The sequence below is a fragment of the Bos mutus genome, chromosome 26 (genome assembly GCF_027580195.1).
Source record: "Bos mutus isolate GX-2022 chromosome 26, NWIPB_WYAK_1.1, whole genome shotgun sequence".
Classification (NCBI taxonomy): Eukaryota; Metazoa; Chordata; class Mammalia; order Artiodactyla; family Bovidae; genus Bos; species Bos mutus.
Window position 1 is genome coordinate 15245601 of NC_091642.1, and position 27567 is coordinate 15273167.

Here is a 27567-nt window from a genome sequence, read left to right on the forward strand (position 1 = left end):
TATTCCATAGAGAAAATACATTTTTAATCTTTAGGCACAAAACCAGAAGCACAGATTTCGAGTAAAGTAGACTGTGATTATTTTTCCCCCTGAAATCTAGAAGGACCAAAAAAGATAATTTCAGTCATTTCACTCCAAAAACTTAGGGATAATAGAAAAAAAGAGTTGTGGAAATGATTCTACATTTTATCTTTTAGGATGTGAATAACTCAAGAGTTCTTGAGGAAAAGGAAAAGACTGATTTCAATATTATCAACCTGATACGATTTAAAACTTATGTGCTTTTAGCCCGTAAAGCATTTGCTTATTAACATATTTCAGAATACACATAGACGGAAATACATCTTAAATGATCTTGAAATAATTATGCATTTGGCTTTATGTTGAAATCTACTTGACAACTTGAAAAATTACCAGACTTTATATCAAAGTATAATAGGCAATTCTTACCTTAAGCATTCAGCATCATTTTGAGGTTTTTCATTGATTTTTATTTTTTCTGCCTCTAGGTATTTCGTAGTACAAATAGCTTCATGTTTTTTATCTTCAAAACCTAAACAATTAAGACAATTCTTATACTCTCTAAAAAATTAAATATAAAGGTTATCTTTCTTCACTCATAAGAACAATGCTCTAAATTTCAGTGTTTCATGTAAAATACATGTACTAATGATTTTTATTTTTCTACTTTAATGTAGCAATTAAAGACACAAAAAAAGATCTTAAAATTTGTGTGAAATTAAAAATACCAGATTCAACATTTATCAATTTAGTGCTTTACCTATTCCTTTTTCACATCAACAAAATTCCCTTTTTACATCACCTATATCTCAATGAGTAAATACATTTTCAAAGAATAATATTAACCTATAATAGAGAAGACTCTTGTGAGCCCCTTGGAGTCAATCCTAAATGAAATCAACCCTGAATATTCACTGGAATGACTGATGCTGAAGATGGAACAATACTTTGGCCACCTGATAGGAACTGACTCATTGGAAAAGACCCTGATGCTGGGAAAGACTGAAGGCAAAAGGAGAAGGGGGCAGCAGAGAATGAGATAGATAGCATCACTGGCTCAATGAACATGAATTGAGCGGAAGGATAGGAGGGCCTAGTGTGCTACAGTCCATGGGGTCATAAAGAGTCGGACACAACAACTTAGCAACTGAACAACAAATGACAGATATATAACTATATTCATCAGCAAAGTAACTCATACATGTAATACCTTTAAGCTTTCTCTGCAAAGTAGATAATTCTTGTATTAATTCATTCTTTTGTCTTTGAAGTTCATTTAACAGGTCACTATCATGTTCCATTGACTTCATTTCTAGAAATAAATATGCAAAAAAAAAAAACATATTAACTACTTTTGGCTCTGCCTAATGTCTGTCAAGAATGATTAACTTTTTCTTGTGTAGTAAAAATGTAAGCAATGTATGGTCAATATACTTTTGGAAGTACTGCTTAACAATATTAGATCTTCCAATCCATCAGCTTGGGACGACTTTCCATTTATTTAGGTCCCTGGTGGCTCAGACGGTAAAGCGTCTGTCTACAATGTTAGAGACTTGGGTTCGATCCCTGGGTTGGGAACATTCCCTGGAGGAGGAAATGGCAACCCACTCAAGTACTCTTGCCTTGAAAATCCCATGGATGGAGGAGTTTGGTGCAGGCTACTATCCATGCGGTCACAAAGAGTCCGGCATGACTGAGTGACTTCACTTTACTTCTAATTTCTTTCAACAATGTTTTTTGTAGTTTTTGTATACAAGTCTTAAACTTTTGTTAAATGTGTTTTACTCTTTTTTGATTGAAAATTGAATGTTAATTCACAAATTGTCCATTTGGCTTGTGTACATTGATCTAATAACCTGCCACCCTGCTGAACTTGTTTATTAGCTCAAATAGTTTTCCTATGGATTCCTTAGGATTTCTATACACAAGATCATGCAATGTTCAAATAGAGATGGTTTTACTACTTTATTTCCAATCTAGATGTCTCGTATTTCTTTTTCTTGCCTGATTGCCCAGGCTACAATCTCTAGTAAAATGCTGGATACAAGTACTAGGAATGGATGAATATCTTCATCTTTTCCTGATGAAAAGATACATTCACCATGGTTTTTCAAAGATACTCTTCATCAGGTTGAGAATGGTCCCTTTTATGTCTAGGTTATTGACTGTGTTTATCATGAAAGGGTATTGGATCTTGCCAAATGATTTTTTGAATTTATTATTATTTTATATCTTTTATTTATCTGTATTATATTCATGGTCTTGAATATTTTTATAATATCAATTTTAAAAGTCTTTCTCTGTGAATTTCATTATCTCTGTGATTTCTGGAGATGTTTCTGTTGACCTAATTTCCTTTTTGGTATGAGATACAATTTCTTTTTCACAGATACAGTGATTTTTGGTTGGATACTAGACATTTTGTTTACTATTTTGTTGATGTTTGAATTTTGCTCTCTTCCCCTCAAGCATGTTGATACCGGCTATTTAGCATGCAGTTAGGTAACATAATAAGGTTCAAACCGTGCTTTTAAGATTTAGTGTGTGTCCAGAGTAGGAAATGGCAACCCACTCCAGTGTTCTTGCCTGGAGAATCACAGGGACGGGAAGCCTGGTGGGCTGCCATCTATGGGTCGCACAGAGTCGGACATGACTGAAGCGACTTAGCAGCAACTTAGCAGCAGAGTAGCCTTAGGTCGAAGGCTAATTGAATCCTACTATTAAGGCAGGATTCTTCTGTTTAATGAGCTCTTTCTATTCTGAAAGGATGGAACATGAATGTCTCCCAGTCCTGGGTGAGCGCACAGAATTGTTGACCTTATGATTCCCCAGCAGTTTTTCTTTATTCAGTCTAGAGGATTTTCCCCTATGTATGCAAAGAATAATATATAGCCAAAGACTCAAAGCAACTTCTATGTAGATTTCTGGAGGTTTTGTCTGTGCAGTTCCTTCCTCTCAGTACGTTGTCCTGAAAATTTCAGCTAACTCAGCCTCCCTGAACTCCAGTCTTTGTATCGTATCCTTGACTCAATCAGGCCACTATGTTTTAAGTTCCCTCTCTCACTCCTGTTGTCAAAAAACTGCAACCAGGTAAAAGCCTAGGTAATCATGCCTCATGTGTTTTCCTTCTCTTAGGAATCATAGCCTTGGACAGTCTCTTGTCCTTAATATCTAAAAACAGTTTTTAATGCATTTCTTCTAGTTCTAGTTTTTTGTATTGTGCTCCTTCCTGATCATAATATATATATATATATATATATATATATATAAGAACTTCTCAGATGTATGCCTATAAGATGTATGCTTATATGTATGCCTTAAGAACCTCTGTCCTATACTCTCTACACAAAGCAACCTATCTCTAAGAGCCTCATTTCTTTCATCTATGAAATTAAGCTAATTAAAAAGTATAATCCTTATATTTTAAGGGTTTAATTATGATCCAGGTAGCATTTTATGTAATTAAATATTATTTCATGAGTACTTACAACAATCTTGTTAAAGTCATTATCATTATCCTCCATCTTCATAGATGAAGAAACTGAAGCAAATAAAACTTAAGCATCTTGTCCCAAATCACATATTACTCTCTGCTGGTTCTCTTGCCCTCTTTGACATCTCTGTCTCATTATTCTCTTCATTTCCTTAAATGCTATGCTTTTCCATTTTCTGCCTTTGGTCTTTGCTACCCCTCTATGTTCCCTCTACATGTTCCCTTTGAATTATGTTAGCAAATTATCTGGAATCCCACACCTAATGTTCTAGCTTGATCTCTTGTATCAGTTTCACAACCAATTTCAACCTGCTACTTGGGCACTTCTACCTGTTTATCCCATAGACATCTCCAACTAAAAACACTGAAACAAAACTTAATTTTTTTGTCCAGAAAAGGCTATAGTTCACCTCCATTTCTGCTCTTCCTCCTGGTACCATATTCTACCCAATCTCTGAAGTGTGAAAACTGTGGTTCATGCTTGACTTTCCTTATATCTGTTTAGTCAGTGATACATCTGTCATTCTTCCTAAAAATCTCTTTGTCTTCTCCTGTCTTTGGTAACTTCTATTTTTTTCTTTAATAATTTTATTTACTTATGGCTGTACTGGGTCTTCATTGTTGTGCAGGGTTTTCTCTAGTTACAGTGAGCAGGTGCTACTCTTAGTTGCTGTGGCAGGTTTCTCATTGTGGTGGCTTCTCTTTCTGCACAGTACAAGCTCTAGGTCATGTGGGCTTCAGTAGTTTAGGCACAAGGGCTTAGCTTCTCTGCCGCATATGGGATTTTCCCTGGCCAGAGATCAAACCCATGTCTCTCGCATTGACAGATGGATTCTTCACCACTAGCCTCTCTGATAATTTCTTTAGTTCAGCATCTTATTACAGACTGCAATTGCCTGCATACTAGTGTTTCTGAAATGGAATTCTCCCTACCCCCCTGTGTAACAGTGTTTCCTAAACTGTTTTGATGGTAGAATAAAGATCACAGCAACAATATCACCTATATAGTTTCTATCACAATGTACTATGAATATCTGCCTATATATTTCATCCCCCCCCCATTTTAGTTTTATACCTCCAGGACCTAAAAGGGTGCCTAATATATAACAGATAGTAAACAGAATGTGGTTATTAAATAAATGACCAATGATCATGTCACACCTACTTCTAAAGAGCTTGAGACAACTCACAGTAAGAGAGACATACAATTAAGATAAAAGTAAAAAAATAGCAATGCAATAACCCAATTTACTTATAAAAATGTAAAATTTCTGGAAAATTCATTAATTCAAAATAAGTTATCTTCATTAATGCCAGATAAATGAGGTGGTACTATGTTTTCATACCCATTTTAAGAATGTTTGCCTGGTTTTCTAAGTCAGATATTTGAATCTTGACATTTTCTTTCATCAAACGCTCTCGTTTCTTTGTTAATTCATATTCATTATTGAAGTCTGTAATTTCCTTAATAAATTTTTCTTCCTCCTCTGTAACTCTTCTCTTTGTAGCCTCCTGAAAAATGGAAACACAGGACCAAATATAGGTGTTAACTGCAACAATATTCTTCTTTACTGATTAAAATTCAATCATTTGGAAATACTGACAACAAAACAGAAAATTATATTCCTGGTACTAAAATGCTATATTCCTCCAGCAGTATTAATTTAAAAACTTAGGTTATTACATGATAACAACCAACTATTTTCATGTGAAAGATTTATCCTTAAAATTTTAGGAGAATTATTGAGGTAGAAATTTTACCACCGATCATTATGTATGTGTCTGTTTGTGTATTAAACTCACAGGAATATATGCCATTTTGTCATTGCAAAATTGGTGGTAAAATAACTAAATGATCAAAGTTGAAAATCTATACTCAAAGGAATTACATTGCAACTGGATGGTAAAAGAATTAAATGACCAAAGTTGAAAATGCAGATCTACACTCAAAGGAATTACTGTCCTTTGAGTGTGAATTCCAAGAAAATCTTTTAAAATATAGACAAGGTAAAATTACATGGTCATTTCAAATACAGTTCTAAATAACAGTTTAAATTTCATAAAATGTCAACATGAAGTAGAAAGAAATAAGAATTTCCAGAAACTTTAAACAATATTAGAACCTAAACTTTTTGACAATGGTAGAACCTAAACATTACTGTGTTTTCCAATTTTTTTCCAAGAAACATAACTAATTAAGAGCTACAGCTGGAAACTTGCCATGCCATTCATAACCATTTGGTGGTTGATTCTGACTCTGGATATATATTTTTAACAGTTCAAAATGTATTTTTTCAAAAAGTCAATTAGTTATAGATTATATTCCTAAGCTGTTCTTGTCATTTAAAGCTACTGAGTCTGTTTGCTGTGATTTATGATTTAAAAAAATAAACAAAATCTATCTTTGCACCCACATCCACAAGTTTGAACCTCTGTGCCTTTCAAAAGCATTAAAACCAAGATCTTGAGCAATTCAACTCAGTTTCAATGTTTATTTTATGCTTATTACAATAGCAAATAATTTCTATAGTGCATCCTGACAATTTAATTCTTTCAAACTATATTACTCTACCAATTGGTTTAAAATAGCACTTAATAATTTTCCATATCTCAACAGGACTACCTGCCAATATGCATATGGATGATTTTTCTAAACATATATCTAAAGCATATTTTTATACAAAATTTTCATACAATTAGTAAAATAAATTTTCCAAGTGGCTGGAAACGTACAAAGGTTTGGAGAAGCATATTCCTTTGGTTTGTAATTTCATTGCACTGTCTTTCTAAGGCATTTTCATGTGTTTTCAAAAGCTGTAAGAGGAAGGCTTTTTCAGAAAACTGCTGAACCTTTAAAGCAAAAAAAAAAAAAGGAATCAGAATTAAACAATTAGACATTTCAGGGTATCTTAGTTAATAGAATAGATCTGTATAGTATAAAAATTTTTATATCAACCTTTAAAATGCAAAATAAAATTCACATTAAACATCTTACTTTATATGCTCTATCTTAAATTATTTTATAAGTGCTTTATAATTTTTATAATCTCTTCCTCTAATAAAACTATAGGCACATCAAGGGCAGAGAATGCATTTGCTTTTTCCTGATATCTAGTACATTTGGTGGAAGAAGGCAATGGCACCCCCCTCCAGTACTGTTGCCCGGAAAATCCCATGGATGGAGGAGCCTGGTAGGCTGCAGTCCACGGGGTCCGCTAAGAGTTAGACACGACTGAGCGACTTCACTTTCACTTTCCACTTTCATGCATTGGAGAAGGAAATGGCAACCCACTCCAGTGTTCTTGTCTGGAGAATCCCATGGACGGAGAAGCCTGGTAGGCTGCAGTCCATGGGGTCGCACAGAGTCGGACGAAGCAACTTAGCAGCAGCAGCAGTACATTTGGTAGCTTAGGTACTAAAGCTTTTTGATGACACACATTGAAATTCGCTTCAAGACAGCTTGTTTTAAAGAACAAGTTTTTAGTTTTAGTACTAGAAATATGATGGAGAAATCATGTATACAATATGACGAATAAAATAATGAGATCAAATCTACAAACTACAGGCAAAAATCCACTCCCTCATGACTATAGTTATACCCAATAAAACACAAATCTGTTAAAGTTCTCAAATGGGTTTTGAGAACTCATTTTTTGTTTCAGTACCTCATTTGGTTCTAACTAGCAAAAGATATAATAAACATTAATATTAGATAGGTAACTGTTATTTCATTTGGGCTATAAAGAATAGCATCTCTTGAGACCATGAATATTGAAATCAAAGTCAGGAAGCTTTAATATATAAAAGCTAAAAATGATGCCAGACTGGAAACAATCCTTCCACTACATTCAGTACTGGCCCTCATAAGAAAGCATCACTTCAAGTTTGGGGCTGTTCCCATCTCCAAAGAGAAAAGAAAAAGGAAATAAATCCGAACTTAAATTGCAAAAGCAAGATTTATGTTAGCTATAAGAGCTTCTTCAAGGTGAGAGACAGGTTGTGAAATCTCTGTCCCAGAAGATATTGAATAGTAAAGAGCTTAGGAATAGTCTGGTCCAGACCCAAAGGGCTGGCCTAAAAGACATTTTGAAATGATATGGCTAAAAAGCCCTACAAATACTGGCATTAAAAAAAAGCAGCTGAAATAAAACAGAAAATATGATCTTACATTTATATAATATCATAGCACATCTGCCCATACCTTCAGCACTTAGTGCTGATGTCATCAACTCTATCATCAATAAAGAAAGATTAGAAAGGTGCAACTTACATGACCAAAGGGATTCAGAAAATACTTTCAGAATTGGGGGAGGGGAGAATGGGGCAGTATTTTACTGTCTGAGAAGACAGAAATTAGAAAACATATGTCTGATCTATAAAATCATATACAAACTGGTAACAATAGTGAGCAAAGCTATGATCATGAATTCTATCACATTTATTTCAAATAAGAAAATACTTCTAAGCTATCTAATATATATTATATAAATGGGAGTAAAATGAGTTCCAAAGACATTGATACCTTAACAAAAGTTATATAATTAATTAGGGGGAAACCCAGGACTAATATTCAGTTCTTCTGACTTTATTGCTTCTAAACCATTATCCTATTATGGAAATACTAGAACTATTTCACAGTAATATAAAGATACTTTTGGAACTAAAACAGGACTTCCGTCTCTGACAACAGTATAAGTTGAAAGTATACAGGATAAGAGACAGAAAAACTACCAAATACTAGGTCTATCAGAACTCATTGAGAAAAGGTTGCTTGCAGTATACTCCTAACTCTCAGAGTTGCAATTATGAACAAGAACCATCAATGCCAACAAAAATGCTTTGAGACCAAACATCAGGCTGGATAAATTTTGGGTTAATCCAATTAGGTATTTTATGTAACATGCCTTTCAGAATCAAAATTCCTAAATTCTGATTCTCCTTCTACCACTATCTGTAGTCAAACCTGCAATGAAAACCAAAAATGGAGAAAATATTATTTATTAAACTAAGGAAGTTTAAAATAAGACAAACAAATTTATTACTCAGATTCAGAAAAGCCTTATGTTAAGGACTCAGAAGTTAAGGTGTGCTACTACAGCGTTCACTAAGACCTAAAATTATCACTGAACTCATGTCTTCTTTCTTAAAAGGGAAAATAATAATTAAAGAAAGATATTAGACATACTGTAATTTAATTGGAATGTTTCACCATAACCTGAAAAAAATGAAATCTAAATACACCAAATGAAAATTAGACAACTTTTTAAAAGATCTGTAAGAAAGGTATAGCTGAAAATTTTCTCTTCCTTAAATTCTATGTAAATTATCCACTTTGAGGTCTTTTTACTTCTTTGCTTTAACTCATTATTGGTGTACTCTTCATTCTTACTTTCTGTTTTACACTCTATCTTCTCATACATTTTCCTCTTTTAATCAAGACCTAAAAAGTCCCAGAGAATCAATTACTACAGAAAGATTACAGTAACATTAATTTTTAAATTTACTTAGGATCTGTGATGAAAACATTTAATGCATAATAGAATTGGCAAGTAGGGAAAAGAGAGCAATAGAAGAAAGAAGCAGGACTTTGGAAAAGCTCAAGTTAGGAAGGTTAAGAAAGAACAGAGGCCTATGATATGCTGACTCACAAGCTGAGGACGGCAATAAGTTAGGGCTGTGGGAACTACATGGGGTCTATTATCAGGCCTTCTATTTTATTGTAACTAAGGGGTCAAACGCTTTAGGATCCATCCAGTTCCATCTACCAAGTATAAGTTATTAATTTTACTACTAAAAAAGCTTTTCAAGACCACCTATTTGTGGAATGTGTTTCTCGCTATTCCTTTTGTTCTTCCTGTTATCACACCTAATTTCTTAAATTATTTTTCACATTCTGACTTTTTAAAACCATATCTACTACTGTATAAATATTTCAAATATAACCCTGAAGATACTGATAGGGTCACAAGATGAGGTCATTTCACAAATAAATCATCATTAGAGATTTCTCTCATCTTTCTTTTTTTGCAAAAGTATGGGTAGGAATCAGAATTGGAAAGATACTAAAAGAGATTCAAAATTGTAATTTAAAAAGATATTTTTGGACTTATCTCTGAGTCAGGTTTGAATTGAGGCACTATCTTACACTCATAGTAGCCTGGACATCCATGATAAAAGCAAACAAACAAACAAACAAAATGACCTACTTACAAAAAGAAACTACTGGCTATATCTGCTAAATTACCCAGGGATCTCAAGGGGCTACAAACAATAAAAAGAAAGGGGTGGAAGGTTCAAATTTCTCTTTCTCATCTTGTTCCTTCCTCTGACTACAAATGAAATGAAAATATCTGTGTGCAGCTGTAAAATTATATTCTAGAATCAAACAGCCAAACTTTGTCAGAAAATATTGCTGTTTTGAAAATTTTTAATTTATAACAGTGCCAACACTCTGGTTAATTTTACCTTTTTCAGCAATAAAGATTTTGCTTGTTTCTTCTTCTGTCTTATTTCTCCTGGGATATTTGAGCTGTCAATAGAGCTTGTAGCTTTCCCAGTGAGTTGACTTATCTGGTTAACTAGGTCAGTTTTCAGCACAGGCATTATTTGGGACTCTTCACTACTCTTGCCACTTGGACACCCTTAGGTATTTTTCCACCAAAATAACTTGAAAATTGAGAATGACTGAGGATGTGGAATTAGTGTTTGGGTTCCAGTAAATAAAGAATTTTGAGTAATGCTCAAAATTCTCCAAGTCAGGCTTCAACAATACGTGAACCATGAACTTTCAGATGTTCAAGCTGGTCTTAGAAAAGGCAGAAGAACCAGAGATCAAATTGCCAACATCCACGGGCTCATTGAAAAAGCAAGAGAGTTCCAGAAAAACATCTAGTTCTGCTTTATTGACTATGCCAAAGCCTTTGACTGTGTGTATCACAACAAACTGCGGAAAATTCTGAAAGAGATGGGCATACCAGACCACCTGACCTGCTTCTTGAGAAATGTGTATGCAGGTCAGGAAGCAACAGTTAGAACTGCTCATGGAACAACAGACTGGTTCCAAATAGGAAAAGGAGTACGTCAAGGCTGTATATTGTCACCCTGTTTATTTAACTCACATGCAGAGTACATCATGAAGAACACTGAGCTGGAGGAAGCAAGAGCTAGAATCAAGACTGTCAGGAGAAATATCAATAACCTCAGATATGCAGATAACACCACCCTTATGGCAGAAAGTGAAGAAGAACTAAAGAGCCTCTTGATGAAAGTGGAGAGTGAAAAAGTTGGCTTAAAGCTCAACATTCAGAAAACGAAGATCATGGCATCTGGTCCCATCACTTCATGGCAAATAGATGGGGAAACAGTGGAAACAGTGTCAGACTTTATTTTTATGGGCTCCAAAATCACTGCAGATGGTGATTGCAGCCATGAAATTAAAAGACACTTACTCCTTGGGAGGAAAGTTATGACCAACCTAGATAGCATATTCAAAAGCAGAGACATTACTTTGCCAACAAAGGCTCATCTAGTCAAGGCTATGGTTTTTCCAGTGGCCATGTATGGATGTGAAAGTTGGACTGTGAAGAAAGCTGAGTGCCGAAGAATTGACGCTTTTTACCTTGGACTGCAAGGAGATCCAACCAGTCCCTTCTTTTTATTTTATTTTATTTTATTATTTTTTATTTTTTTTAATTTTATTTTTAAACTTTACAATATTGTATTAGTTTTGCCAAATATCGAAATGAATCCACCACAGGTATACCTGTGTTCCCCATCCTGAACCCTCCTCCCTCCTCCCTCTCCATACCCTCCCTCTGGGTCGTCCCAGTGCACCAGCCCCAAGCATCCAGTATCGTGCATCGAACCTGGACTGGCGACTCGTTTCATACATGGTATTATACATGTTTCAATGCCATTCTCCCAAATCTCCCCACCCTCTCCCTCTCCCACAGAGTCCATAAGACTAATCTATATATCAGTCTCTCTTTTGCTGTCCCGTACACAGGGTTATTGTTACCATCTTTGTAAATTCCATATATATGCGTTAGTATGTCCCTTCTAAAGGAGATCAGTCCTGGGTGTTCTTTGGAAGGACTGATGCTAAAGCTGAAACTCCAATACTTTGGCCACCTGCTGCGAAGAGTTGACTCATTGGAAAAGACTCTGATGCTGGGAGGGATTGGGGGCAGGAGGAGAAGGGGACGACAGAGGATGAGATGGCTGGATGGCATCACGAACTCGATGGACATGAGTTTGGGTGAACTCCGGGAGTTGGTGATGGACAGGGAGGCCTGGCGTGCTGCAGTTCACGGGGTCGCAAAGAGTGGGACACAACTGAGCAACTGAACTGAACTGATTCCTTCTATAATCTTATCTTCTACCAGTCTCTTCTTCAATCACTCCTCTCTAGCCACACTGGTCTCCTTGTTATTCCCCAAACATCCAGCCACACTCTCTCCTCAAGGCCTTTGAACTGACTAGTCTCTGCAGAAATCTCTTTCTCCAGATTCCTCATGGTTCATTCCTTCATCTCAGTCAAGTCTTGGCTCATCTCTCCTCTTTTCACTAAAGATTATAAGGATGCCTGATAAGACCACTGCTATGTAGGTCTGTTCTGCAAGAGATATGATGATTCAAAAACGTGACACACAGTTCTCTCTCTTTTTCATTTCTTTGAGCAAATATGATTATTGTATACTTAGTAAATCTAAGACACTGTTAGAAATAATGAAGAGTTCAGTAAAAAGGCTAGTTACAAAATAAATACCAAAAACTAGTATTTTTTTCTATTTACCAACAAGTAGGAAAAAAAAGGAAAATATCCCATTTATAACAGCAAAAACAAAATAAATAAAACCACACATAAACTTAACAAGAAGTATCTGAGACCTATATGAAAAAGCCTATACTGAGGAACATAAAAGAAAGTATAAATAAATAGAAAAATACACTGTATTCATGAATGTGAAAATTCATAGTTGTAAACATATCAGTTCTCCCCATATAAACTGAGTATAATCTTAATTAAAACTGCAATATATTTGTTGGATCTTGATAAAATGATCTCGAATTCATTTTGGAAAACAAACAAAGAGAATCAGGAAAATTCTAAAAAAGAAATTGTTCTTTCAGAGCATCAAAGATACTGTAAAGCTAATTTAAGTGAATGTGATACTGGTGACAAAACAAATAGATTAACAGAATTATACAGAATACATTAGAACAGACACAAATATACAGTTTCACACAAAAACACAAGCTGGTATATATATAACATGTATATATATATAAAACTACATCATAAAGATGGTGTTTCCAGTCAATGAGAAACATGTGACATTTACCCAGGAGAAAAATAGGCAATCATTTTTATTTATGAGTAAGAAAAAAGCTTGTAAAAGTACTGGAAAAAGACACTGCTTAAACAATGAATTTCAGAAACAAACAAAAGACTTAAAATTTCTAGTAACACAAAGATTCTAAAATTTGATTTAAAAAAGTTACAAATAATAAAATTTGCAACAAATGACAAAGAAAGAGTTAATATCTATTGCATATAAAAAGCTAGAATTCAGTGAGAAAAAGACAAGAAAAGGATATTATTAGGCAATACACAAGGTAACTATGAACAATCCTAACGAATGAAAATATACGTAACCTAAAAAGTTCAAATTAAAACCATAAAAGCTGTCACTGTTGATACATTTGTAAAGAAAATCAATCATTTCTATTGTATAAATAGTGAAATTGTGGAAATACAATCTGGAACTTTTCTGAGGACAATTTGGAAATTATCAAAAGCCTTAAGAATACAGTTGACCCTCCCGTGGACAACACAAGGGTTGGGGGACTGGTCCTTGGTACGGTAAAAAATCTATGTATAATTCATAGTTAGATCTCCATAACCACAGTTCTAATCCTCACATTCAATCCATCAGATCATGCAGTACTGCAGGATTTATTTAAAAGAAATCTTCATATAAGTGTACCCATGCAGTTCAAGCCTATGTTGTTCAAGGATCAACTGTATCTACCAATTTGATTTCTAGGACTTTACCCCAAAAAAATAAGCGCACAAGGATGTATGTATAAAAGTATCATCACAGTGATATTAATAATCACATTATAAATAGAAAATCAGTTACATAAAATATATCTTAGCCATTTAATGGGAAACTATGCTACCATTAAAAATTGTTTACTTAGATATATATTTATTGATATATCCAAGGTATAGTAAATGAAGAAAAAGGCAAAGAAGAAAGGGAACGATATACCAATTGCATGCAGAGTTTCAGAGAACAGCAACGAAAGATAAGAAAGCCTTCTTAAGTGGAAAATGCAAAAAAAAAAAAAGAGAAAAAATAGAATGAGAAAGACTAGCAAGCTCTTCAAGAAAATAAGAGATACCAAGGGAATACTTCATGGAAAGATGGGCACAATAAAGGACAGAAATGATAAGGACCTAACAGAAGCAGAAGAGATTAAGAAGAGGTGGGAAGAATACACAGAAGAATTGTACAAAAAAGATCTTAATGACCCAGAAAACCATGATGGTGTGATCACTCACCTAGAGCCACACATCTTGGAGTCCAAAATCAAGTGGGCCTTAGGAAGCATTGTTATGAACAACGCTAGAGGAGGTGATGGAATTCCAACTGACCTATTTCAAATCTGAAAAGATGATGCTGTTTAAGTGCTGTACTCAATATGCCAGCAAATTTGGAAAACTCAGCAGTGGCCACAGGACTGGAAAAGGTCAGTTTTCATTCCAGTTCCAAAGAAAGGCAATGCCAAAGAATGTTCAAACCAGCACACAACTGTGCTCATTTCACATGCTATCAAGGTAATGCTCAAAATTCTTCAAGATAGGCTTCAATAGTACCTGAATTGATAATTTCCAGATGTATAAACTGGACTTAGAAAAGGCAGAGGAACCAGAGATCAAATTGCCAACATTCACTGGGTCATAGAAAAAGAAAGAGAATTCCAGAAAAACATCTGCTTCATTGACTATGCTAAAGCCTTTGTGTGGATCACAACAAACTGTGAAAAATTCTTAAAAAGATGGGAATACCAGACCACCTGGTTTGGAGCACACTAAAAAAAGATGTCCCACATCTAAAGACAAAGAACAAACCTCAATGAGACAGTAGGACGTGCACAATCATGATAAAATCAAATTCCATACCTGCCAGGTGGGTGTTTCATAAACTGGAGAACAATAATACCAAAAAAGTTTTCCCACTGTTGTGAAGGTTCTGAGCCCCACGTCAGGTTTCCCAGCCTGGGATCTGACGAAGGGACTGGGAAATACCAAGGAATCTGACCTTGAAGGCCAGTGGGATTTGATTATAGGACTTCCACTATATTGCGGGAAACAGAGACTCCAGTCTTGCAGGGCACAAACAAAATCCTGCATACCCCAATACCAGAGAAAGAGAGAGCAGTGACCCCACAGGAGACTGAACCAAAACTACCTGCTAGCGTTGGAGGGTCTCCTGTGAAAGTGTGGGTTGGCAGCGGCTCAACACAGGATAGGGGTACTGGCAGCAGCAGTCCTAGAAGGTCCCCCTTGGTATAAACCCTATTGGAGGTCAGCATTAACCCTACCAGAGAGCCCACAGACCCCAGGGCTGGGTCACCTCAGGCCAGACAACTAACAGGGAGGGAGCAAAATCACACTCATTAGCAGATAATTAGATTAAAGCTTTACTGAGCATTGTGCTGCCCACTAGATCAAGCCCTGGTTTTTTCCACCCTGTCCCTCCCATCAAGAAGCTTACAGAAGCCTCTTAGCCTCATCCACTAGAGGGAGACAGAAGAATCACAAAGAACCACAATTCCACAGCAGCTAAAACAAAAACCACATTACAGAAAGCTAATCAGGATGAAAACACAGAGAGTTATGTCCCAGATGAAGGGACAATATAAAACCCGAGAAAACAACTAAATGAAGTGGAGATAGCAATCTTTCAGAAAAAGAATTCAGAATAGTGATAGTGAAGATGATCCAGGATCTTGGAAACAGAAAAGAGAAGATGCAAGAAATGTTTACCAAAGACCTAGAACTAAAGAACAAACAAACAGAGATGAACAATACGCTAGAAGCAATCAATAGCAGAGTAACTGAGGCAGAAGAACAGACAAGTGACCTGAGGACAGAATGGTGGAAATCACTGCCCCAGAAGAGAATATAGAAAAAAGAATGAAAAACAAAAACAAAAACTGAAGACAGCCTAAAAGACCTCTAGGACAACATTAAATGCACCAACATTTGCTTTATAGGGGTCCCAGAAGGAGAGGAGAGAGAGAGAAAGGACCTCAGAAAATATTTGAAGCAATAATAGCTGAAAACTTTCCAAACATGGGAAAGGAAATAGTCAGCCAAGTTCATGAAGCGCAGAGTCCCAGGCAGGATAAACTCAAGGAGGAACACCCCAAGACACATAGAAGCAAACTGGTAAAAACTAAGTTCAGTTCAGTTCGGTCACTCAGTCATTTCCAACTCTTTGCAACCCCATGAACTGCAGCATACCAGGTCTCCCTGTCCATCACCAACTCCTGGAGTCCACCCAAACCCATGTCCATTGAGTCTGTGATGCCATCCAACCATCTCATCCTCTGTGGTCCCCTTCTCCTCCTGCCTTCAATCTTTCCCAGCATCGGGGTCTTGTCCAGTGAGTCAGCTCTTCACATCCAGTGGTGAAAGTATTGGAGTTTCAGCTTCAACATCAGTCCTTCCAATGAACACCCAGGACTGATGTCCTTTAGGATGGACTGGTTGGATCTCCTTGCAGTCCAAGGGACTCTCAAGAGTCTTCTCCAACACCACAGTTCAAAGGCATCAATTCTTTGGTGCTCAGCTTTCTTTATAGTCCAACTCTCACATCCATACATGACCACTGGAAAAACCATAGCCTTGACTAGACGGACCTTTGTTGGCAAAGTAATATCTCTGCTTTTCAATATGCTATCTAGGTTGGTTATAACTTTTCTTCCAAGGAGTAAGCGTCTTTTAATTTCATGACTGCAATCGCCATCTGCAGTGATTTTGGAGCCCAGAAAAATAAAGCCAGCCACTGTTTCCACTGTTTCCCCATCTATTTGCCATGAAGTGATGGGACCAGATGCCATGATCTTAGTTTTCTGAATGTTGAGCTTTAAGCCGACTTTTTCACTCTCCACTTTCACTTTCATCAAGAGACTCTTTAGTTCTTCACTTTCTGCCATAAGGGTGGTGTCATCTGCATATCTGAGGTTATTGATATTTCTCCCGGCAATCTTGATTCCAGCTTGTGCTTCATCCAGCCCAGTGTTTCTCATGATGTACTCTGCATATAAGTTAAATAGGCAGGGTGACAATATACAGCCTTGACGTACTCCTTTTCCTATTTGGAACCAGTCTGTTGTTCCATGTCCAGTTCTAACTGTTGCTTCTTGACCTGCATACAGGTTTCTCAAGAGGCAAGTCAGGTGGTCTGGTATGCCCATCTCTTTCAGAATTTTCCACAGTTTATTGTGATCCACACAGTCAAAGGTTTTGGCATAGTCAGTAAAACAGAAATATATTTTTTTCTGGAACTCTCTTGCTTTTTCAAAAACTAAAGACAAAGATAAAATATTAAAAGCAACAAGGGAAAGTGCCAAATAACATACAAGGGAACTCCAGTCAGGTTATTAGCTGGTTTTCAACAGAAACTCTACAAGCCAAAAGGGAACAGCATGATATATTTAAAGTGATGAAAGGGAAGAACATACAACCAAATATACTCTACCTAGCAAGACTCTAATTCATATTTGATGGAGAAATCAAAGGCTTTCCAGACAAACAAAAGTCAAGAGAATTCAGCACCACAAAACCAGCTTTGGCCTTCCTAGGTTGCACTAGCGGCCAAAAAAAAAAAAAAAAAAACCCCAACCTACCAATGCAGGAGACCTAAGAGATGTGAGTTCAATCCCTGGGTTGGAAAATCCCCTGAAGGAGGGCATGGCAACCCACTCCAGTATTCCTGACTGGAGAATCTCATGGACAGAGAGAGGAGCCTGGTGGGCTTCGGTCCATAGGATAGCAAAGAGTTGGACACGAGAGTTGGACACGATTCTTAGCACAACGCAAACCAGCTTTACAGCAAATGCTGAAGAAACGTCTCTACTCAGGAAACACTAGAGAAGGGAAAGACCTACAAAAATTAAACCCAAAACAATTAAGAAAATGGCAAAAGGATCATACATATTGATAATTACCTTAAATGTAGATGGATTAAAATGCACTAATCAAAAGACACAGACTGGCTGAGTGGATGAAAACATGTGCATGTGTGCATTGCCACTTACCACATCACTTTGCTTGACCCCAAAAATTGCATGTAATTATTTTATACTGTTAGGTTAATGTTCCCATTATGGCTTACAACTGTATTTTATTTTTTGTCTGGCTATTGATTGTGAAAACTGATAAACCTCTTTTACTACTGTGATTATGTAACTATTACTCACTTTAATGCCATTGTATCATGATTGGTCAACAGAAAAATAATAGAATTCTATATCGCCAAATCTATATAATTCAATAGAAAAACTTATAATCACTTTTTAAAAATCCAGATGCATATCAGAATTATCTTGGTGTTTTTTGAAAAATACAAATGCCCAGGTATTGCTTTTTTTCTCCAAAGCTCCAGATATGTTTCTAATGAGCAGCCATGATTAAAAGCAACTGGACTATACGATGATCTTTTACTTTATCTAGGTTGTTTCACCTTTTCTATTTCATATTCAGTGCTCCCATTTCATTTAGTTTATGTTTTCCAATTTCTCCATCTCCTTTTTTGTGTTCTTTCTCAAGCCTTTATCAAGTGTAGTAGAAAAGCTTTTGTATATATGTACATAAATAGTATGTACATGTATTTTAGAAAACTTAACAATTTTTGCCTGCTGCTGCTGCTGCTGCTAAGTTGCTTCAAAAAATTTATGACATTCTGATTTCACTTGTTTGACTTATAAGAACAGAATACTAGATTTCTAATTTTAAAAGACACTTAATAAGCAACAAAGGTTTACTGTATGGCACAGGAACTCTAGTTAGTATCTTGTAATAACCAATAATGGAAAATAATCTCAAAAATAATATGTGTATATATGTATAACTGAATTACCTTGCTGTGTACTTGAAACATTAGAAGTCAACTATACTTCAATAAAATATATATATTAAGAAAAAAAAATGAGAGGAGCAGGAGTTGATAATAAAGAGGAAAAGAACATTTTAGAGTAATAGCCTGATCTATTTTCCTATTGTGGTGGTCACATATCTCCCATTCCGTCCACTTTTCTGTCTTCTCTTGGGAGGAACTGATTAGAATTTTAAGCAAGAAAAACTGGACTATATTTATAACCATGGAACTAGCTTGAACCAAAGAAGCTGAGGTAGGCAGCCTTTCAACTAATCTTGAAATATTAATTCAGGCTATAACAATTCATAAGAACACACAAGCACCAAAGGCTATAAGAAATTCTTCCCAGCAGCACTGAGATGACAGGCACAGCTATACATAGCCAGTTTACCTTTGACCGTTTTCGTTCACCTTTTCTGAACCTATCCGGGGTTCCAAAGTCCATAGACAACCTTCTCAAAATAACCCTCCATCTTCAAAATTCTTCTTCTCCTTTTCCTCAAATAAAACTCCCATTTCCAGAGAATTGCTGATTCAGCTAGGCATTAATCTGACTAGGGAAAGAATAGTAAAATACAAATAGTGGTAGGCCAGGAACAGTCTGTGATGATACTTCTTAATCTGAAAGACTCTCCCTGGGGAGCTACTTGAAATAAGGTGACTTCTGTGCAATTTGACAACTTAGGAAGCAGAACCTTACCTTACCTATCACTACATCTTCCTGTTCTGTCAGGGTATAAAACAATGGAATGCTGAGGGTAGTGAATTTTCATGTACTGCTTTTAACGGAAGATCTATAAAATGTCACAGCTTCTTTAAAACATGTATTTTCCTGCTCATAATAAGAAAATTTGGCACACAAGCAAGAGAAGATCAGACCTCAGTCAAGTATTCCACAATAATGCTAGAAACAGGTTGGAGACATTCACATCAACTTGTCAAACGGCAGCTTTAGTTCCAAGAAGACAGTTCATTCTTCAAGAACTCAAGAAAACAAGAATGGGGGAAAGAACAATTTATATATGCTAACTGTTGGCAAAATGTAAGTCTGAACAGTTTTCACAGAATAACAATGTAAACCCTATAACAGAAGAGAAAAAGAGAATTGCCTGGAGAATTACAGAGATAAAATACTGTATATATCTATAATAATTTTACTATAAAGTACAAATTTTTTTGCTAATCAACTATTTGATGTCCTCAAGAGGTGCAAACAAAGATATGTCCACAAAAAAATAAGAGCAAACAAAGACTCATTTTCTATTCAAAGACAGAGAAATCCTGGATAAAATATAAATAATTTAAAACCTATATCATTAACATAGGGAAGTCAAAAAACAAGACAGAAATATCATGCCAGAAGTCATCACGCTAGAATTCAAGTCCAAAGGGTATCTTTGAAACTGGATACAGGCAACAGGGGCTAGGATTTTAAAAATGCTCAAATATGACTCAAAGTCAAAGCCAAAGGGAGATGAAACTGGATAAAGTCAGGAATAAAACAAACATTTGGGTTGTTATAAGCTTCTACACAGCAAAGGAAACCATAAACAAAACAAAAGACAACCAATGGACTGAGTGAAAATACTTGCAAATGATGCTACCAACAAGGGATTAATTTCTAAAACACATAAAGAGCTCATACAGCTTAATATCAGAAGAGAACTCAATCAAAAATTGGGCAGAAGACCTAAATAAACATTTCTCCAAAGAAGACATACAGATGCCCAAGAGGCATATGAAAAGATGCTCAGTATCACTAATTATTAGAGAAATGCAAATTAAAACTACAATGAGGTATCACTTCACACCAGTCAAAGTAGCCTTTATTAAAAAGTCTACAAATAATAAATACTGGAGAGGGTGTGGAGAGAAAGGAACTCTCCTACACTGATGGTGAGAACAAAGATTGGTGCAGCCACTATGGAAAACAGTTTGGACATGCCTTAAAAAACGAAAAATAGAATTACCATATGATTCTGAAATCCCATTCCTGGGCATATCCCTGGAGAAAACTATAATTTGAAAAGATTCATGCACCTCAATGTTCATAGCAGCACTATCTGCAATAGCCAAGACATGGAAGCATGTCAAGAATGATAGATGAATGGATGAAGAAGATGTGGTATACATATATAATACAAAGGAATAATACTCAGCCGTAAAAAAGAATTAAATAATATCATCTACAGAAACATGTATAGACCTAGAGATTATCATATTAAGTGAAGTATGTCAGATGAGAAAAATATCATACGATAACATTTATCTGTGGAATCTGTGACGCAAATGAACTTATTTATGCAACAGATGCACAGACACAGAAAAAAACTTATGGTTACTAAAGGGGAGAGTAGGACAGAGCAGAGAGAGAAATCAGGAGTTTGGGATTACCATATATATATACTACTATAAATAAAATAGATAAATAACAATGACCTACTGTCTAGCACAGGGAATATCATCGTCTTATAAGAACCAGTAATGGAAAAGAATCTGAAATAGAATATATATACACACACATACACACACACATATATATGTTATAGCTGAGAAAAGGAGAGAAGCTAAAGGCAAAGGAGAAAAGGAAAGATATACACATCTGAATGCAGAGTTCCAAAGAATAGCAAGGAGAGATAAGAAAGCCTTCCTCAGTGATCAATGCAAAGAAATAGAGGAAAACAATAGAATGGGAAAGACTAGAGATGTCTTCAAGAAAATTAGAGATACCAGGTGAACATTTCACACAAAGATGGGCTCAATAAAGGGCAGAAATAGTATGGACCTAACAGAAGCAGAAGATATTAAGAAGCTATTGCTGCTGCTAAGTCGCTTCAGTTGTGTCTGACTCCGTGCGACCCCATAGACGGCAGCCCACCAGGCTTCCCCATCCCTGGGATTCTCCAGGCAAGAACACTGGAGTGGGTTGCCATTTCCTTCTCCAATGCATGAAAGTGAAGTCACTCAGTCGTGTCTAACTGTTCACGACCCCATGGACTGCAGCCTACCAGGCTCCTCCATCCATGGGATGTTCCAGGCAAGAGTACTGGAGTGGGTTGCCATTGCCTTCTCTGATATTAAGAAGAGGTGGCAAGAATACACAGAAGAACTATACAAAAAAGATCTTAATGACCCAGATAACCACAATGGTGTGATCATTCACCTGGAGCCAGACATCCTGGACTGCGAAGTCAAGTGGGCCTTAGGAAGCATCACTAAAAACAAAGCAAGTGAAGTGATGGAATTCCAGCTGAGCTATTTTAAGTCCCAAAAGATGATGCTGTTAAAGTGCTGCACTGAATATGCCAGCAAATTTTGAAAACCCAACAGTGGCCACAGGACTGGAAAAGATCAGTTTTCATTCCAATCCCAAAGAAGGACAAAGCCAAAGAATGTTCAAACTACCACACAATTGCACTCATCTCACACACTAGCAAAGTAATGCTCAAAAGTCTCCAAGCCAGGCTTCAATAGTATGTAAACCGAGAACTTCCAGATGTTTAAGATGGATTTAGAAAAGACAGAGGAACCAGAGATCAAATTGCCAACATCCGTTGGATCACAGAAAAAGCAAAGGAGTTCCAGAAAAACATCTACTTCTGCTTTATTGCCTATGCCAAAGCCTTTGACTATGTGGATCACAACAAAAGCTGTGGAAAATTCTGAAAGACATGGGAATACCAGACCACCTGACCTGCCTCTTGAGAAACCTATATGCAGGTCAGGAAGCAACAGTTAGAACTGGACATGGAACAACGGACTGGTTCCAAATTGGGAAAGGAGTATGTCAAGGCTGTATACTGTCACTCTGTTTATTTAACTTATATGCAGAGTACATCATGCAAAATGCCAGGCTGAATGAAGCACAAGTTGGAATCAAGATCGGTGGGAGAAATATCAATAACCTCAGATATGCAGATGACACCACCATTATGGCAGAAAGCAAAGAGGAACTAAAGAGCCTTTTGATGAAAGTGAAAGAGAAGAGTGAAAAACCTGGCTTAAAATTCAACATTCAAAAAAGTAAGATCATGGCATCTGGTCCCATCACTTCATGGCAAACAGAGAAACAATGGGAACAGTGACAGACTTTATCTTTTTGGGCTCCAAAATCACTGCAGATGGTGACTGCAACCATGAAATTAGAAGACACTTGCTCCTTGGAAGAAAAGCTATGACCATCCTCTCTCTCTTTAGTCTTTAATTTGTGTCCACCCCTTGTGACCCCATAGACTGCAGCCTGCCAGGCTCCTCTGTCCATAGGATTCTCCAAGCAAGAATACTGGAGTGGGTTGCCATTTCCTTCTCCATGGGATCTTTCTGACCCAGGAATTGAACCTGTGTCTCCTGCATTGCAGGCAGATTCTTTACTGACTGAGCTATGAGGGAAGCCCTAGACCAACCTAGATAGCATATTAAAAAGCAGAGAGATTACTTTATCACCAAGGGCTTATCTAGTCAAAGCTATGAATTTTCCACTAGTCATGTACGGATGTGAGAGTTGGACCATCAACAAAGCTGAGCATGGAAGAATTGATGTTTTTGAACTGTGGTGTTGGAGAAGAGTCTTGAGAGTCCCTTGAACTGCAAGGAGATCCAACCAGTCAATCCTAAAGGAAATCCGTCCTGAATATTTATTGGAAGGGCTGATGCTACCTTGGCCACCTGATGTGAAGAACTGACTCAGTGGAAAAGACCCTGATGCTGGGAAAAACTGAAGGCAGGAGGAGAAGGGGATGATGACAGAGGATGAGATGCCTGGATGGCATTACCAACTTGATGGACATGAGTCTGAGCAAATTCCAGGAGTTGGTGATGGACAGGGAGGCCTGGTGTGCTGCAGTTCGTGGGGAAGCAAAGAGACACAACTAACAACTTAACTGAACTGATACATATATGGATAACACGTGTTATATACATATATGTATTATATATATGCAACAGAATCACTTTGCTATACACTTGAAACTAACACAACATCATAAATTAACCATATGTCAATTTTTAAAAATACCTAACAGGAAATTGCTGACAGAGACTACCTCTGAGTCTGGAAATAAGGCAGAGGAGTAAGTATAACGACTTCAACACTATCAGACTTTTCAACTAAAATGCTGCTTTTGTTCTTTGCAAAAAAAAAAAAAAAAGTGCCTATGCTGGCCATGCACGTGGAGTAAGAAAAGTCCACCACCAGTTTAGAGATTCAGCAGCGAAGTGAGCTGCCTCTGTTGAGCCATGAACAGAAAAAGAATCATACCCTAGAACCCCCAAACCCACACTTGTATCGTTCATGGATGTGAGATTCGAATGTCTCCTAGCCAGGCAGTGCAGAAGTCCTGAGCCCAAAAATTAACATGAAAATTCATCCTGAACAAATGAACTCTGCATGGTTCTGACAGCAGGGCTGAAACTGCTCCTTAGGAACATCTTTTTTTATCAAGACTAGGTAGGACTCCCAAGAAAGGAAAGTCTGCTAAAGGTAAGTTCACAATAAAAAATTTTAAGGCTCATAACAAAGTGTACCACCACGTGAAAACGTCAACAGATGTCACAAGCAGAATTCACAGAAGAGCAAAAAGAAACAGTGAATTCTAAGAGAAAAAAAGTTTTATTTATTCACTCAATAATATGTAACACCTACTGTAATTCAGGCACTGTTCTAGACAGTAAGAATAACAGTAGTAAACAAAACAGAGGAATATGTATTCCATGTGAAGTTTACATCCACAAGGGCTTCACAAGTGGTGCTAGTTGTAAAGAACCCACCTCCCAAAGCAGGAGACATAACAGACTCAGGTTTGATCCCTGGGTCGGGATGATCCCCTGGATGAGGGCATGGCAACACACTCCAATATTTTTGCCTGGAAAATCCCATGGACAGAGGATCCTAGCAGGCTGCAGTTCATAAGGTCACACAGAATTGGACAGGACTGAAGCGCCTTAGTACACATGCAGCACAAGAAAAGATAAACAGTAAACAGATCAATATAAAAACACGTCAAAAGAAATTAAGAGCTACAAAGAAAAATAAAGCAGAAACCAGGAAAGAGAGAGAGATGGCATGAGGTTTATATATGGTTTATATGTTATTTTATATATGGTCTTAGGGGAGGGTCAAACTTTTTGATCTTATGACTTCTGGTCTTTAAGATTTTATAGCCTTGAAAAATTATTGAGGATTTTTATTTAATTATTTTTTGTGAGTTGTATCTATAAATATTTTCAGTATCAAAGATTAAAACTGAGAAACTTTGAAAATATTTAATTCACTTAGGAATAATGACAATAAATTTGTTGTATATTAAAATAAATGTATTTTTATAAAAATAACATTTTCCAAAACAAAATGAAGTAAGAAGCACTGCATTTACATTTTTGCAAATCTCTTCTAAGTCTGGCTTAACAGAAGACAACTGAATTCTTATATCTGCTTCTGTATCCAATCTCTTGCACTGTTTCTTGGTTGAAGTATATGAAGAAAATCTAGCCTCACACAGATGTAGAGCTGGAAATGAGAGGAGTATTTTAATACCCTAACTGAATAATTATGCCATATTCTTCAGGAACTTAATGAGTGGTAGTTCCTTAAAGGTTAGTTGCAATGTGGGATCTGAAACCATTTCAATAAATTTTTCATCCTGTTACAATAAAAACCACTGGTCTATTTTGTGCTTTGAGTGGATCTTCTATCCGTGTATAATTAAAACTGTGTGCTGGTCATTTCGAAAATATTCCTTCACTGAATTATTCAGGTTCTCCAAAAGTTGATACACTCCATAATGCAATATTAAAAACTAACATTTATTAACATCACCTACAAACTCAGAAAAATCTTTATGTACTGGGAAACCGTACATATAGTGACAAATAGTGACACATACAGTGAACACAGAGTGACACATACACTGCACATATAGTGACAAATCTGAGTCTTTCAACATTGTAATTTTTGTGTGAAAGGTTGAATATTATCATTGGCAAAATAATAATATTTGCCTTGACATGTCAGGGTCATTTCATTCATTTTTGAGAAAATTATGCCAAATACTCAAGTTTAAATAACTACACTTATCTGTCAATTATTCAAGTAAAAAGGATGCTCCAGAAAAAGAATAGTTAGTTCATATTGAAACTCAATCATATAAATACTCTCCTGTGAGACAATCATTGTACTTCAGAATATCAAAGTACTTTATGTGAACTTCCCATTTCATCCCACACAATATTAAAAATACATACACAGAATGGTTAGTTTCAAAACAATATTTTTTACACTTTAATCAAGGGCACACAGTGAAACTGGTGGGTTTTGCTTTCTCACTGTGAGCGTGTGGCAGTGAATAGTACAATGACTACTAGAAGTTGTTGCCACTGCCTTAATTTGTTCTGAGGTGCCAATATTTGCCTTTGACTATCAATGTACATATCAGAACAGTGCAAATGACAAATAATAGCTTTATATTATTAAGAAAATAGTTTGACCTCACAAAATTCTTCCTATAGATCACAGAACTGATGCTTTCAAACTGTGGTATGGCATAGAGTTCCTTGGACAGCAAAGAGATCAAACCCATCAATCCTAAAGGAAATCAACTCTGAATAGTCTTTGGAAAGACTGATGCTGAAGCTGAAGCTCCAGTATTCTGGCCACCTGATTCAAAGACCTGACTCACTGGAAAAGACCCTGCTGCTGAGAAAGATAGAGGGCAGGAGGAGAAGGGGGCAACAGAGGACGAGATGATTGGATGGCATCACTGACTCAATGGACATTAGTCTGAGCAAACACCAAGAGACAGTGGAAGACAGGGAAGCCTGGAGTACTGTAGTCCATGCGGTCACAAAGAGCTGGACACAACTGAGCGACAGCACAACAATGGATCATAGACCACACTTTGAGACCCACGGCTCTAAAGTGCCAACTAAGCTGAGAGGTAAGGTAACCAACCATCAAGATTTACATGTGACTGTTCCAACGTGAGAACTCAAAGTCTCACATTCTCATAGAATGGTTGGCCTCCTTACTGGGAGAGAGCTAAAAGAAGTGTGTATAAAACACCAATAGCTGAGAGAAGCATTTCAAGCAGAGAAGACACTAAGTGCGAAGGCCCTGAGGTCAAAGAATGGCTGGTACATTCAAAAATATTCTTTCAATCAAGGATTCAAAAACCCACTGCAAAGGTACACACTCTAGAAAATCAGATTATCCCTAGTGGCAAGCTACTAGAAAATGCCAGTGCTACATTAAAATATCTGGTGAATTATTCTAGTTCCCCATTTTAGAAAAGAATTCATGACAAACATTATAAGGCTTTCTTTAGAGAACTACACAGAAAATTTAAAGTAATTACAGAATTTTTAAAAAGCGAGAACATCAAGAATTTTGAATTTACAGTTAGGTTTCTATAGTTGAAGTTGCTTAATGTCAACCCTCTATTTAAGGTAGAAGTTTGTTACATAATTTATTTGCCAGTTACTCTTGGTATCATTTAGTTCAGTTCAGTTCAGTCGCTCAGTCATGTCCGACTCTTTGCGACCCCATGAATCACAGCACGCCAGGCCTCCCTGTCCATCACAAACTCCGGAGTTCACTCAGACTCATGCCCATCGAGTCAGTGATGCCATCCAGCCATCTCATCCTCTGTCGTCCCCTTCTCCTCCTGCCCCCAATCCCTCCCAGCATCAGGGTCTTTTCCAATGAGTCAGCTCTTCGCATGAGGTGACCAAAGTACTGGAGTTTCAGCTTCAGCATCATTCCCTCCAAAGAAATCCCAGGGCTGATCTCTTTCAGAATGGACTGGTTGGATCTCCTTGCAGTCCAAGGGACTCTCAAGAGTCTTCTCCAACACCACAGTTCAAAAGCATCAATTCTTTGGCGCT

At 36.7% G+C, this 27567-nt stretch overlaps 1 protein-coding gene across 1 annotated transcript in view; it reads right to left on the bottom strand.

The window, feature by feature from the left end:
* Positions 1–446: 446 nt before the first annotated feature.
* CCDC172 (coiled-coil domain containing 172) overlaps positions 447–27567 on the bottom strand; it is a 36808-nt gene continuing 9687 nt past the window's right edge. The window contains exons 3-6 of the mRNA XM_070363564.1: positions 6248–6364; positions 4861–5026; positions 1232–1333; positions 447–553 (exon numbers count right to left, since the gene is read on the bottom strand). Coding sequence (XP_070219665.1) covers positions 447–553; positions 1232–1333; positions 4861–5026; positions 6248–6364 — 492 coding nt within the window. The remainder of the gene's footprint in view (positions 554–1231; positions 1334–4860; positions 5027–6247; positions 6365–27567) is intronic.